The sequence below is a fragment of the Eptesicus fuscus genome, chromosome 21 (genome assembly GCF_027574615.1).
Source record: "Eptesicus fuscus isolate TK198812 chromosome 21, DD_ASM_mEF_20220401, whole genome shotgun sequence".
NCBI classification, from domain to species: Eukaryota; Metazoa; Chordata; class Mammalia; order Chiroptera; family Vespertilionidae; genus Eptesicus; species Eptesicus fuscus.
This window is the reverse complement of record NC_072493.1, coordinates 22,355,064-22,369,110: the sequence shown is the minus strand read 5'-3', so window position 1 is coordinate 22,369,110 and position 14,047 is coordinate 22,355,064. Positions and strand designations below refer to the sequence as shown.

General features: G+C 43.0%; 1 protein-coding gene across 1 annotated transcript in view; it reads right to left on the bottom strand.

Moving 5' to 3' along the window:
* The window catches only part of CEP89 (centrosomal protein 89), a 63,373-nt gene that overhangs the window by 14,795 nt on the left and 34,531 nt on the right, over positions 1–14,047 (bottom strand). The window contains exons 13-17 of the mRNA XM_028143022.2: positions 12,783–12,898; positions 8,864–9,044; positions 7,861–8,028; positions 7,176–7,317; positions 4,420–4,509 (exon numbers count right to left, since the gene is read on the bottom strand). Coding sequence (XP_027998823.2) covers positions 4,420–4,509; positions 7,176–7,317; positions 7,861–8,028; positions 8,864–9,044; positions 12,783–12,898 — 697 coding nt within the window. The remainder of the gene's footprint in view (positions 1–4,419; positions 4,510–7,175; positions 7,318–7,860; positions 8,029–8,863; positions 9,045–12,782; positions 12,899–14,047) is intronic.

Here is a 14,047-nt window from a genome sequence, read left to right as displayed (position 1 = left end):
TGAACACACTAGAGGCCCGGTGCATGAAATTCATACACGGGGGGCCATGGGGGGGGTGGTCCCTCAGCTCGACCTGCACCCTCTCCAATCTGGGAGCCCTTGGGGGATGTCCAACTACCAGTAAACTGGCAGTTGGACATCCATCTCGCAATCCGGGACCTCTGGCTTCTAACTGCTCACCTGCCTGCCTGCCTGATCCACCTAACTGCCCTCCCCTGCTGGCCTGGTCGCCCCTATTAACTTTTTCTTTTTAATCTTCACAAACAATTGTATTTGACTTCCTTATTGGCTTCTCCCTTTCACACAATTTTTCTCTCTCCTTTATTCAACACTTTTTACTGACTCATCCTTTATAAACTTTTCTTTCCTCCTTATTTCCTACTCTGGTTCCATCATCCTTCTTCCACCTTTCTCCTATCCTCCCTCCCTCCCCACATTCCTTCTTTCCTTTATCTTTACCCCTGCCCTCCCTCCCCACCTTAATTTTTTTCTTCACTTCCTCACCCCTACCTGCTTTGCTCCCTCCCCCATTTCTTCCTTCTTCCCATTCTCCTTTTAAGCTCTACTGGCTCCCCGCTAAAACTTTTCTTCCCTCCCTCTTTCTCTCTCATCCTACCTTTCCCATACATTCTTCTCTACTTACTTCCACTGTTTTAATATCTATCTACCTGCCTAATTATTCACTATCATTTCTTTTTTCTTTTCTGACTCCTATTTTTAAAATCTGTCCCCAGTACACAACTATACTTGATTTTCATTATAGCTCCTACAGTTCACTCATACATCCTCTTTCCTTCTTTAACCTTTTGCACTCGGATGTTGAGTGTGACTCGACATGGTTAGCATTGGTAGCAGGAATCAATAAAGAAGGAAGCGAGTGCAAAGGGTTAACTCTGCTCTCTACTGACTCCTTTATAAAGTTCTTCTCTCTCTCTCTCCCTCCCTCCCTCTCTTCTTAAAGCTTCCATTCGGGGGGTATTCACCAGGTGTTCACCCCCCCCCCCCCTTCCCTGGCCTCCCTGACTCCATCCTGCTCCCATTCCCTGCTCGGGACATCCAGCCCAGCGAGGGTGGCCGAGGCCCGCACGACCCGGGCACTGCTGCTGCCATGAAGCAGGAGCATCTCTGCCCAGAAGGCCTCAGACCGTCCACCACTCTGTCCCGGACCCGTGGGCACCTCCCCGCCAATGGCTCAAGCCAGGGGCCACAACCCTCCTCCCACATCTGCACTGGGTGCACCTGCTCCCCCCAAGCCCCCCCCCGCGGTTGCCACCCCCTCCCATGTGCAACCCCACGTTTCCTTCCCTTTTCCATTCCTGCATCTTTTTCTTGTCCCATTTCTGTATTTCTGTTTCTCCTCTTGGCCTGTCTGCATGAAGGCCTGCCTTCCTCTCCCTCTCCTTTCTCATCCCCTCCTATCAGCTGCCTGAGCAGAGGGCGGGGACGCAGCCTGCTGATCCGGTCATGACGTGACGCTGTAACGGATAATTTGCCTATTTCTCTATCATTAGTATAGATTATCCTTGCAATTCAGTTCACATTTCTGAAATTATTTCTCTTTTCCTTGTATTTCTTTCCCATGTTGTACCTGTTCCATTTCACACCCTCCTTTGTCTGGCCGTCTCTTCTTAGGACACTGTTTCTGCTTGGTGGTATTTCTTCCTAGCTTTGACTGCTTTATTAAGTTTTAGCTACCTCCTGCCTATCTACTTACCTACTTATTTATCTACCTACCCACCTACCTGCCTATCAATCCACTTTGGAGTATAGGTTTCCATTTTTATCTCCTTTGTGGCAACACTTTGTGATGCATTTCATCATGTATAGGAGAATTATACTTCTACTTTCTTCCATTTTCTTAAGGTATTTTTGTATGGAGGGCACTGGATTCCTCTGAGATAAGATGAGGTTCCTAGGAGGGTGGGAGCATAGGTTGGTTGGGTCAGGGACACCTTCCACCTCTCTTGAAGCCTCTTCCATGGCTCTCTGAATCCAGCCTGGTGGAGAATGGCTCCTCCCTGCAGCTCTGAGTTTCTTAGATCTCCTCCTAGCCCTGACTTCCAAGGTGATGTCCTCACTTTTACAAATCATATTTTGCTGGAATTTTGTGAGATATCACCTGTGGATTTTCTCCACCCTTTTCCAGGTCTCTTCACTTCCCCCGAGATTCTGCCCTGTCTAACCTGGATCTGATCACAGGTTTCCTCTTTTGGTGGCTGGGTGGGCCCTTTTTACTATTCCTATTTGGATGAGCAATGATGAGATGGATTCCCAAGACAAGGCCACCCACTCTGAAGATCAGACTTCCTCTTTTAGAAATAAAAGCCAACCAGAAAAAACAAAAACCCATAATTGCTTATTACTACTCATAATACTTCTAAGGCAGAGTCCTACCATTAACAATATGGTGTATTTCTTCTAGCCTTTCTGATGCAGAGTTGAAATATTATTTTATATACTGCTTTTGATATTGTTGAAATTTTTTGTTGTTTCTTAATCCTCACCGGAGGAGATTTTGTTTCCATTGATTTTTAGAGACGTGGAAGGAGTGGGGGAGGGGGAAAGAGAGAGAAAGAGAAACACTGATGTGAAAGAGACATGGATTGGTTGCCTCTTGCATGTGCCCCTACCAGGGCCGAGGATCGAACCTGCAACCCAGGTACATGCCCTTGACTGGGAATCGAACCTGCAACCCTTTGGTGTGCGGGCCAACGCTCTAACCACTGAGCCATGCCAGACAAGGCTTGATATTGTTGAATTTTTAAAATTGTAAAATATATTATTTTGTTAATTTCCAAAATAGTTATTTAATTTATTGAATACTATGAATCCAATGCTATTTGGATTCTAGGTGCTTGGGATAGATCAGTGAACAAAAACAGAAAAAGATCCCTGTTCTTGTGGAGTTTATAGTCTGGTCAGGGGAGACAAACAATAACCAATAAACATAATAAATAAATTATATAGTCTGTTAGAATGTTGTCTTTGGAAGAAACAATAAAGCAACGTAATGAGAATAGGGACCACCAATTAAATAGTCAAGGTATGCCTCATTGGTAAGGTGACACGTGGATATTTGGGGGAAACATAAAACATATATGAACAATTTCATTAATAACAAAGAAAATACCATGTAACTTATCCAATGTAATACACAGAATATTTTTAAAAATATTTTTATTGATTTCTAGTTTTACAATTTATGAATGCACCAAACAGGTTACTTTGCCTGTTTTAAACGTTATATAAATGCAATCATATTTATAGGTACTCATTTGTGCTGAGCTTTTTTCACTCACTATTTATGAAATGTAGGAAAAATAAAACCTATTCATTGTATTAGGACACAGATTTGGTTCTGAGAAATTTTAAGTTAAATATTGTTTAACTTTTTAAAAGTAAATAATTCAGGACTAAACCTTATGCTCCCTAAAATAAAACAGACAAACGCCCAACATATTATGTTCACCCAATACTATGAGTATTTACACACAGCCAGCCAATGCTTCAATTTGCTTTTCTTGGTTTGTTAATTTTCCAACATATCAAACGAATGTCATTACTCTATTTATCCACTTACCAGACCTTTTTAATCATTGTCCTATATAACATGCACTTGAGCTCAGAGGTCCTGGATCTTATTCCCCATCTACTCAGGCCTCTGGCCTGCTGGTCCTCCTGCCCCTGCCCCTGCCCAGGAGACATCGGTGTGCCTGCTGAGGCTGTGGATGCATGCTGTCAGAATGATTCAATGGGGAGGAGAATGTTCAAGTATGGCCGGTGGTCAAGAGGAGGAGAGTCAGTACAATGAGAACAGAAACTGGAGGGTGCAAGAGAGGGGTAGGTCAATGCTACTCTCCAATTGAACCAACAACTGAACTAGGTTTGATCATAAAGCCTGAACATTAACTTAAGGATATAGCCTGGAGATTTTTCTGTATATTTTATTTTTAAATATATTTTTATTGATTTCAGAGGGGAAGGAAGAAGTAGAGTGAGATAAAAATATCAGTGATGAGAGAGACTCATTGATCAGCTGCCTCCTGCATGCCTCCTACTGGGGATTGAGCCTGCAGTCCTGATATGTGTCCTGACTGGGAATTGAACTGTGACCTTCTGGTTCATAGTTTGACGCTCAACCACTGAGCCACACCGAACGGGCTCTGTAGCCTTTAAAAAAACAAACAAACCACATCTGCATTGTATCTTATTGTGCAGATGAGCTTCAGTTTCTTCAATGAGTAGAGAGATGCTACCTCTGGAGAGGTGCCATTTCAGCCAGGAAAACCATGTGCTGCTTTAATCTCTGGGTGAGCAGCGTTATACACATGCGAGATGTATCTTCCTGTGGAAACCTGTACCCAGTCAGCCTCTGTTCCCATTTGAAAAAGTAATCTTTAAGGCTAAATGATCACTTACCTTGACTTTTTCCTCTAACCTTCCCATGCGAATATTGCCTTTTATAATTTTGTCGAGAACTCCATGTTTCTCATTTTCTAAACATTTGGCCTAAGGAGAAAGATGAAAAGGAAAATAATGGGCTCTCAGTTATACAGAAAAATTAAAAGAATAAAAAATTCTTCTGTAAAGAATATTACTACTCTCAGATGATCTCCATTCTGCCACTTGTTTTGGCCCAAACCCTCCTGCCCCTACCTGGATTCCCACTCCCTGTGTGAGGGGCTGTGGACAGAAGTTGGCCAACAGCTGAGGAGAGGCAAGAGCTGGAACAGTACGCTGGGTGTCCTTCCTGGGCACAAACAGGAGATCTGTGCTCCCAGAACCAGGGAATGGGAGAGGTTGCAAGGGTTCTAACACAGTTCTCTATCCTTATGGAATATACCATTCCTTCAATCATATCCAAGGAGTAAGTGCCAAGATGCAAATAAACTTTAACTTGATTTATTTGAATAATTACAGAATTAAGGAGAACTTAATATGGATGCACAATGCTTTTCTCTAAACAAATGTGATAGGCAGTATTTCCAAGGAGGGATATAATTTGAAGCTGAATGATTCATATTAATGTCTACATGGGACATGAACTACTATGCACTATAAATTATTTCAAATCATTTAAAAAATTATAAAACTGAGCATTCCTTCTAGAGTAGGCCAGTAACGGCAATTCGATTATTAGAAAGGAAAAATAAAACAAAGACAGTTATTTAACTTGTCACAAGTCACACAGAAAGCCCATCCCAAAGGCAGGATTAGAAATTAAGATGCCAGTATCAATACAAAGGGCTTTCACAAGGCCCAAGAGACCAGAAAGGGGCAAGGTGGGAGTGTATGGCTCACAGCCCCAGGACAGTGCAAAGGCAGCCAGTACCACCCCTAAACCCCTACTAGAGGGGGCTGGCCTTGGGGCTCCCCCGGGGAAGGACCCTGTAGGGTCAAGGGGACAGCAGTGTCTGTGTGTACAGAGATCCCTCATGGTGGGTGGGCCAGGGCATATGAGAGCAGCTCCCCCCATGTCTGAGGGGTCTTAAGACTCTAACTCAGGCCTGGATTTCAGGCCATGATAACCAAGGTCAGGGCAGGAGGAGAAAACACATTTCATTATGTCACGATTTGTAACTTTATGTATTTGAACACAGAGTATGTGGCCTCCATTTATATTTCTATCCTAAGCTCATAAATATGAGGGGTGGACCTAAGGGTCAGGGAAGATCTTGACTTCATCATGGAAGCCTGGAATGCTCTCTGGCCCATATGGGCCGGAGGAACCTGCGTGTCCTCCCCGTGCCTCCTGCACGCCCCCTAGCGGGGATCGAGCCCACAACCAGGGCATACGCCCTAACCAGGAATCGATGCTTAACCACTGAGCAATACAGGCCGGGCTGGCTTTGTCTTTTCAGTGGCAATGACACGGGACAGCCAGGTCTCCACGAATGCCTGCTAGATAAATGGGTTTGTTTGGCAGTTTATGTTTTTCAATAAGCCCTCTGTTTGCCTCTTGATATACCAGTGGGTAAGCCCACGAGGCAGAGCAGAAGGGGAAACAGGGAAGCAACTGATAGATGTTTCTCTCTCTCATCAATGTTTCTCTCTCTCTCCTCCCTTTCTCTCTCTCTAAAATAAAATATAAAATTTTTTTTAAAAGATCAACATTTCCCCCCAGGATTTGGATACTATTTATGTTTCTTCTTATATAAACATAGCTAAAACCTCTGTGCATTTTCCTATGGAGGAACTTAATATCTTTCTAGCAAATTGGAGTAAGCCTGTGACACATCCTGACAGACTCTCCACACTTCATTCACCTGGAGAAGGGCCAAGTTACTTCCAACTTTGCCAATTTCTGACTCTCAGAAAGTCCTCAAGTCTCTTTTGTAATGACATCCATTAAACTGTTACTTAGGACTCTACACTACCAACATTGCTTAAATAAGCAATGAGTTCAATGTAGAAAAATCATAAAATGCAGATAAATAAAATGATTTTAAAATTTTTCTTATAATTCTACCACGATTTAAAAACATCTCTTGTAATTCCACCACTTGAATATCTAATTCACTGTAACATTTGGCAGTAATTCCTATCAGACTTTTCTCAATGCATATAGCTTGGCATAGCATCTATTTTATTTCACTCTACAATCTATTGTAGACATCTTTTAAAATCATTGTGGAGATACCAAGGATCATGTCCATGGCATCACTCTTGCGGCTGCGTAGAGCTTCACCTAGGACCACCAATAATTTACTCCCTTCCCTTCCTGAGGACTGGTGTTGTTAGAAACAACGGGGATGAATATCACTGCCCTTTAAACTGTGTCCTTAGGATGAACTCTATTTAACCTATCTATGAGTCTGATGTTTCTTCAAACAAGGAATATATTAAGTCAGTTTTACAGAGAATATAAAGTTATCAGGTGTGTATGTAATATACCTGATAACTACTGTTCCTATTTAGTTGAATGGACTAACTCTATTAGTTTACCTTTTAAAATATAATTTGCCATTATTTAAAAGTTTGAGTTATCTGACTTTTAAAAATGTTTTTCCCTCATGATTGAAAGATAAAATTATGGAGAATTTGAAATTTTGCTGTTGAAATTTTAAAAAATGAAGCTGTTTATGGATAATTTTGTAAAACAAACAAAAAAATACTCCTGAAATTATGTTTGCATATAAACTTACAGTGTACTGGAAGCAACTGAGGAGACTTACCAAATACATAAGATTGTTACGTTCCTGAGTTACATTCTCTGCCAGGCCAACAAGATTTGCCAGGTACTTATGAGCAGACATTTCATTCTCCATGGCTTTTTCAACCTGCTTTTTGAGGACGTCAATTTTTTTTTGAGATCTCCTAAAGAGTTCCCCCAAATGGTGGAATAAAAAAACTCATTAACCTGGATGGCTAGAGCATAATGAATATCTGTATTATAAAAACAGCAAGTTATTCTTCAGCAATCTAAATCTGTAAGTTTCAAGGTAAGAAATGGTAACTGAATTTAATTTTAAACTCAACATAACTATTGGCTCAGAGTCAAGCCAATCGAAATCAGAAAATGCTTTGACACAATTAATAAGCTAATAATATTTTAGTCTATTAATTTTTAGGTTCGTGTTCTTAAAGTTACTTTTGAAAAGGAATTCAGTATCCCAAAGTAAACTTTTAGGAAAAGGTTTGGAAAGAACTTCTGCAAGTTTCATACTCTTAGAATCATCTTATAACTCTCAACAATATGTGAACTATAGGCTAGAAAAATGCTGGTCAATAGAAAAGCTTTTACTATACTTAGATTCTTTTCTATTGTATAGCCAATATTAGAAAAAGAAAAAGAAAGAATATTTTTCAACTGTCTTCTTTTAACAACTAAAAAAGCTTAAGAAAAATATACATAAAGACCTATTTATGTTCTGTGCCCTTTCGAGTTCAGCTTCCAGTGCTTTGTTTCTAGCCGTCAAGTTGTTCTTCTCTAACAGCAAACTCTTCTTCTGCACTTGCAGGACCGCCAACTTTTCCATCAACTCTTCCATTTCAGCACTTTCTTTCTCTTCCTCCTTCTGCAACCGGCTGATGGACAAAAACATCACAGGCTTGTATCCAGTACACAGAGGCTACAATGAAGCAGCCACTTGCCAGGCAAATGATAATCAGCCCAACACTCCAGCCCCTGGTGGGTCATTTGGAAGGCCTCTGCACAGCATCTCCCCACCCGAACTTGGCGGACCTGGGATGGAGCTCCCAGGGGATAGGAGAGAGAGTGCGGCTGGGCATATAATTCTTTTATTAAAACTAATTTTTAAAAATATATTTCTATTGATTTTAGAGAGGAGAGGAGAGGAAGAGAGAGATAGAAACATCAATGATGAGAGCGCATCATTGATCAGCTGCCTCCTGCACACCAGGGACTGAGCCCGCAACCCGGGCATGTGCCCTGGCTGGAAATCGGAACCGTGACCTCCTGGCTCATAGGTTGATGCTCAACCACTGAGCCATGCCAGTCAGGCTGTGACATTATTTTTAATGGCTGTGTTGTATTCCATTTTATGGTTGCATCCTTTCATTTAACCAGTTCCTTACTGCTGGATCTCTAGGCTTCAGTTCTACTCCTTTAAATTATCTTTGGTTCTAACATCAATAAAGGCTGGAACAGTAGAGAAAAATATCATACACACAAAGTGCAGAGGGTAGCCCTCAGAGACAGTCCTCTTCTCCTTTAATACAGTATTTACCACTCTCAGACTCAGACACCTGTGGTGATGCAGCTACAATGACTCAGAAAGAGACTCAGAAAAAGATGGAACAAAAATTTTTGAAATAGAAAGAAAAGAGCAACTTCTCCCCACTCTGTCTATAACAACATGCATTGGGGTGCATTAACCCTTGAAAAAGCATTAATCCGTACCTTTGTAACTCATTTACAATCGAAGTATGAATTTTCATTGCTATTTTGCCCTCCAACCGTGTTTTCAGTTCTCGGCATTCAGTACATAAATTCTCCAGTTGCTCCTTGCTTTTAGTTAGCTCCTTTTCTTGGCTCTGCGTTTTAGTCTCCAGAAGCATTAGTTGTTTAGTCAGCTTAGAAACTGAAAACAAAAGGGATGGACAAAGACTTGGTACAGGAAATTTAATATATGATTAATAATTACTAATGAGCCAGCTTATAAAAAATAATATTTTAAAAATCTTTTGGAGATTTATAAATTAATACCAAAGACCTTGTACTTAGAAGTTACTGTCCCTATATTGAGCATTTACTAAATATAAACTCTCTTGTTGATTTCAATATCTTGATATAATTGTTAAATATAGAATATTTAACAAGATATGGTTTTAGTCTTCAAGGAACTTTCTAAAAACTGAAGGCTTGAGTCACATGTAGGTATTCGAGCACACCTCAGGATGTCGGCCCTAAAACTCCAAGATTTTCAGGGACATCCAATTTGGTCAAATGAAATCAAGGACCCTGATTTAATGTATGATTTTGATTTAATATGGAACCCCAACACTATTTCGATTCATCACAGCATGCCCACTTAATAAGCCTTAGCCCTTTCCTTTACTGGTCATTAATGCCCTAAAGCAGCCAGAAACAATGGCCATGCCTGTACTAAGGGTCACAAGGTATGGGTTTCCATTAAGCTAAAAATAATATCACAGCCTGTGTTATGTTTCAGCTCCAGTTCTAAAGCAGAATGATCTCTGGCCATATCCCCATGAAACCATCTGAGAGACTCAAAGCTGACCTCAAGACTTAAATTATTTACCTCACTCTTTTAAAAAATGTATTTATTGATTTGAGAGAGAGAGAAATATCGATTTGATGTTCCACTTATTTATGCATTCATTGGTTGCTTCTTGTATGTGCCCTGACCAGAGATCAAACCCGCCACTTTGGCATATTGGGAGGACATTCTAACCAACTGAGCTACCCTAACAGGGCCCCTTACCTCACTCTTGACCTTACTCATGATAACTTGTGATTTTGCTCTATACAACCCCTTGTCCATAAACCTTCAAGTTTAGGTTTTTGAGCATTAGCTTTCCGTTCTCCTGGGTGGTGCCAATTATAATAAAACTAGAGGCCCAGTGCACAAAATTCGTGCATGGGGGTGGGAGGGTGGGGTCCCTCAGCCCGGCCTGTGCCCTCTCACAATTTGGGACCCCTTGGGGGATGTCTGATTGCCGGTTTAGGCCAGATTGGGCCTAAACCAGGCCAGATTGGGCCTAAACCAGCAGTCGGACATCCCTCCTGCAATCCCAGAACCCTCGCTCCTAACCGCCCGCCTGCTCACTCCTCACCACTTGCCTGCTCGCTCCTAACTGTCTGCCTGCTCACTCCTTACCACTTGACTCACTGCTCCTTAGCACTGCCGCAGAGGCAGGAGAGGCTCCCGCCACCTCCGCTGCGCTCGCCAGCCGTGAACCCAGCTTCTGGCTGAGTGGTGCTCCTGCTGTGGGAGCACACTGACCACCTGGGGGCAGCTCCTACCTTGAGCGTCTGCCCCCTGGTGGTCAGTACATGTCATAGCGACCGGTCGTTCTGGTCATTCTGCCATACTGGTTGCTGGGCTTTTATATATATAGACTAGAGGCCCAGTGTACGAAATTCGTGCATGGGGGGGGGGTGTCCCTCAGCCCAGCTTGCACCCTTTCCAATCTGGGACCCCTTGAGGGATGTCCGACCGCCCGTTTAGGCCCGATCCCATAGGGATCGGGCCTAAACGGGCGGTCGGACATCCCTCACAATCCAGGACTGCTGGCTCCCAATCGCTCGCCTGCCTCTGCCTGATTGCCCCTAACCACTTCTGCCTGCCAGCCTGATCAACCCCTAACCACTCCACTGCCAGCCTGATCGACGCCTAACTGCTCCCCGGTTGGCCTGATTGCCCCTAACTGCCCTCCCCTGCCGGCCTGGTCCGCCCACAACTTCCCTCCCCCGCTGGTCTGGTCTCACCCAACTGCACTCCCTTGCAGGCCTGGTTCCCCCCAACTGCTCTCCCCTCCTGGCCTGTCCCCCCCAACTGCCCTCCCCTGCAGGCCTGGTCCCCCCCAACTGTCCTCCCCTGCAGGCCTGGTCCCCCCCAACTACCCTCCTCTGTAGGCCTGGTTGCCCCCAACTGCCCTCCCCTGCTGGCCCAGTCACCCCTAACTGCCCTCCCCTGCCGGCCTGGCCCTCCCCTTCTATCCTCCCCTGCAGGCCTGGTCCCCCCCAATTGCCCTCCTCTGCTGGCCCGGTCCCCCCTAACTGCCCTCCCTGCTGGCCTGATAGCCCACAACTGCCCTCCCCTGCAAGCCTGGTCCCCCCAAACTGTCCTCCCCTGCAGGCCTGGTCACCCCCAACTGCCCACAACTGCCCTCCCCTGCCAGGCATCTTGTGGCGGCCATCTGTGTCGGCATGGGGGAAGCCATCTTTGACCACATGGGGGTGGCCATCTTGTGTCTTGGAGTGATGGTCAATTTGCATATTACTCTTTTATTAGATAGGATAGCCAATCTTTCTCAACTGTAATTCTCAGTGGACGAACTCTTTCTATTCAGTAACACAAACTAAGACCAAAATTTATTATTTTTCTTCCCTTTTCTCATTAAGTTTTTGTTTTATGTCCAGTATCTAAAGTAAATCATAAATACTTCATCCTATTTGACATCATAGTACGTAATAATAAGATACTTCCTGGGCATCTGTTGAAACTAGTACATAGAAGTATTATAGTATAAAACTTTAAACCCTTCCACCCCATAAAACCATTTAGTTGGTCAAAATAAATAGCTATTTCTGGGAAATGGAAAAATAACACAGGCAGCTGACTGAATCATATAGGCCAAAAGGTTAGCCCCACCCACATGACCAGAAGAATCATACCTATTCAGATCTGTTCTGTTAGTCAATATGAAATTAATTTTCCCAGTCATCTCTAATCTTGAAAGCAAAGATAGGAGGCTCAACATCATTCACTCTCTCTCCTTTCGGACAAATAATGCCAGAGCAGGTGCACATACTTCTGTGCTGCACACAGACCAGGCCGTGGGGATGTCCTGTGGAGGAAACTCAGCTGGATGCTGAGAGACGCTCTCACTTTCCAACACGTCCTGGCTACCAGAAATAAGTGAAGTGCTAGCCTCCAGCTCAGCAGCAGCAGAGGCTGCTGGTTTAACTCTTCCATGTGTGGAAAGGGGAGGGTTCAATATCGGGGTACAGGAAGGAAAAAAAAGGAAGGGTTAGTTGGGCTCATGCAGGACAGCTTGTGTTTCGGCCTCCTGTTCTATATTGTTCTTCACTGGAAAAGAAAAATCAGTAAAACAAAAGGAAAAATGCCACTATCTTTTTGTTTATAAATTTTGGTTTTAATGAAAGTGGAAGAAATGACTTAACCTGGCCCACTTCGAAGTCCAGCTGTACATAGTGAGGCTCCTAGGGGCAGGGAAGGACACTCGTGAAAGTATCTGATAGATTTAACCTCTGACAGCACTTCTGAAGGAAGGGCAAAGCACAGAGAAACTGTTTAGAGACCAACTATTTACTCATTCAACAAATAGTCAGATACAGATCCTTGTGTTATCACCTACAATTGATTTATAAAATATACAGGATAATTAAAGCAACACTGGAGCCTAAGAGGAAGCAATCAATGCATTATGGGTAAAGGCTGGATATGTTGTGACATAAACAACTGCATTTCAGTAAAGGAAACTATATGCTAAAAAACATGATCTTCTCTATTTTCCATTTAGAGGGGCGCCCTCCCAGAAAGAGGGGTACAAGTGTAAAATGACAGAACAAAATCACAGCATTGCCATCGCTCACAGGAAAGACAGCTCACCTTCCTGGAGACGCTCCTGGTGGGTGTCCTTGACTTTTTTTTGCTGAATCTCCAACTGCTCTATCAACAACCTGTTTTCCTCTAAAACCAATTCCGCCTGAGTCTGAAGCCGATGCCTACAAGTGATTTATAAAATTAAATACTGCCATTCAGGTGCTCAGTGGTTAGAGACCGTCAGAGTCTAAAAGAAAGTAATGGATGTCGTAGGAATGAATATCTGGAGATGTTTTTTTGTTTTGTTAATGCTCACCCAAGGATATTTCTTCCATGGATTTTTAGAGAGAGTGGAAGGGAGAAAGGGAGGGAGTGGGGAGAGAAACATCGATTGGTTGCCTCCTGCTGCACTTGGACATGTTTTAATGCTGAACATGTTATTAACACGTCAAACCCACCATATGCATTAAATGGGGAGAAAGGATAGTATGAAGTTTAAATTATGAATTTCTTAGTAACTTTTAAAATATAAAATTTCAAACATATACAAAAGTAGTAAGAACAGAACAATTAACTCCCACATATCTACAACACCTAGCTTGAACAATTATCAAATGGCTAATCTTATTTCATCTACATAAACTTCCAATCCCCACTGGATTATTTTGAAGCCAGTATGAAGTAGTTTAAAGACTTTAGAAAGTTCCCATTTTAATTAAAAAATACTGACTTGTAATCATATTTGCAAAAAACAAACAAACAAAACCCCCTCACCCCCAATAGCTTTGTTAAAAGCCTTTGGACAGTTCCATAAACTGCACTGGGACTGCCCAGCCTAATTTCACAAGCAAACCCTTTCCTTACAGATGGTGGAAAGTTAACACCAGCCCAAGGCAACCTTCATGGTCACAAATTCCCATTCAAATGACCTGAAAGAACCGTAGAGATCTAGATAAATGTTTACCACCCTGAAGTACACTTAAATCTCCATTTCCACTTTAAAGAATGAGGTGGAGGAGAAATAAAAAGGATGAAAGGAATCAAGCTATTATAGTGATGACTTCACTCTGACAGTGGCTGTGCACTAGCTCCTTGGCACCCTGGAGGTGTCCCTACCCGCTACCCCCACCGTGGGAGAGAAGGCCTCATTCCTGCTTTGCACAGAGCAGATCCATTTAGTCTGTTTTATGTTTTGGACTTCCTTATAAGACTTACTTTCTTCCTACTCTCCCCTCCCCTCCCTCCGTCCCTCCCTCCTTCCTTCCCTCCTTCTTTCCTCTCCTTCCTTCTTTCTTTTGTAAAGGAAAGGGCTTCCCTATTCCTACAAAAGA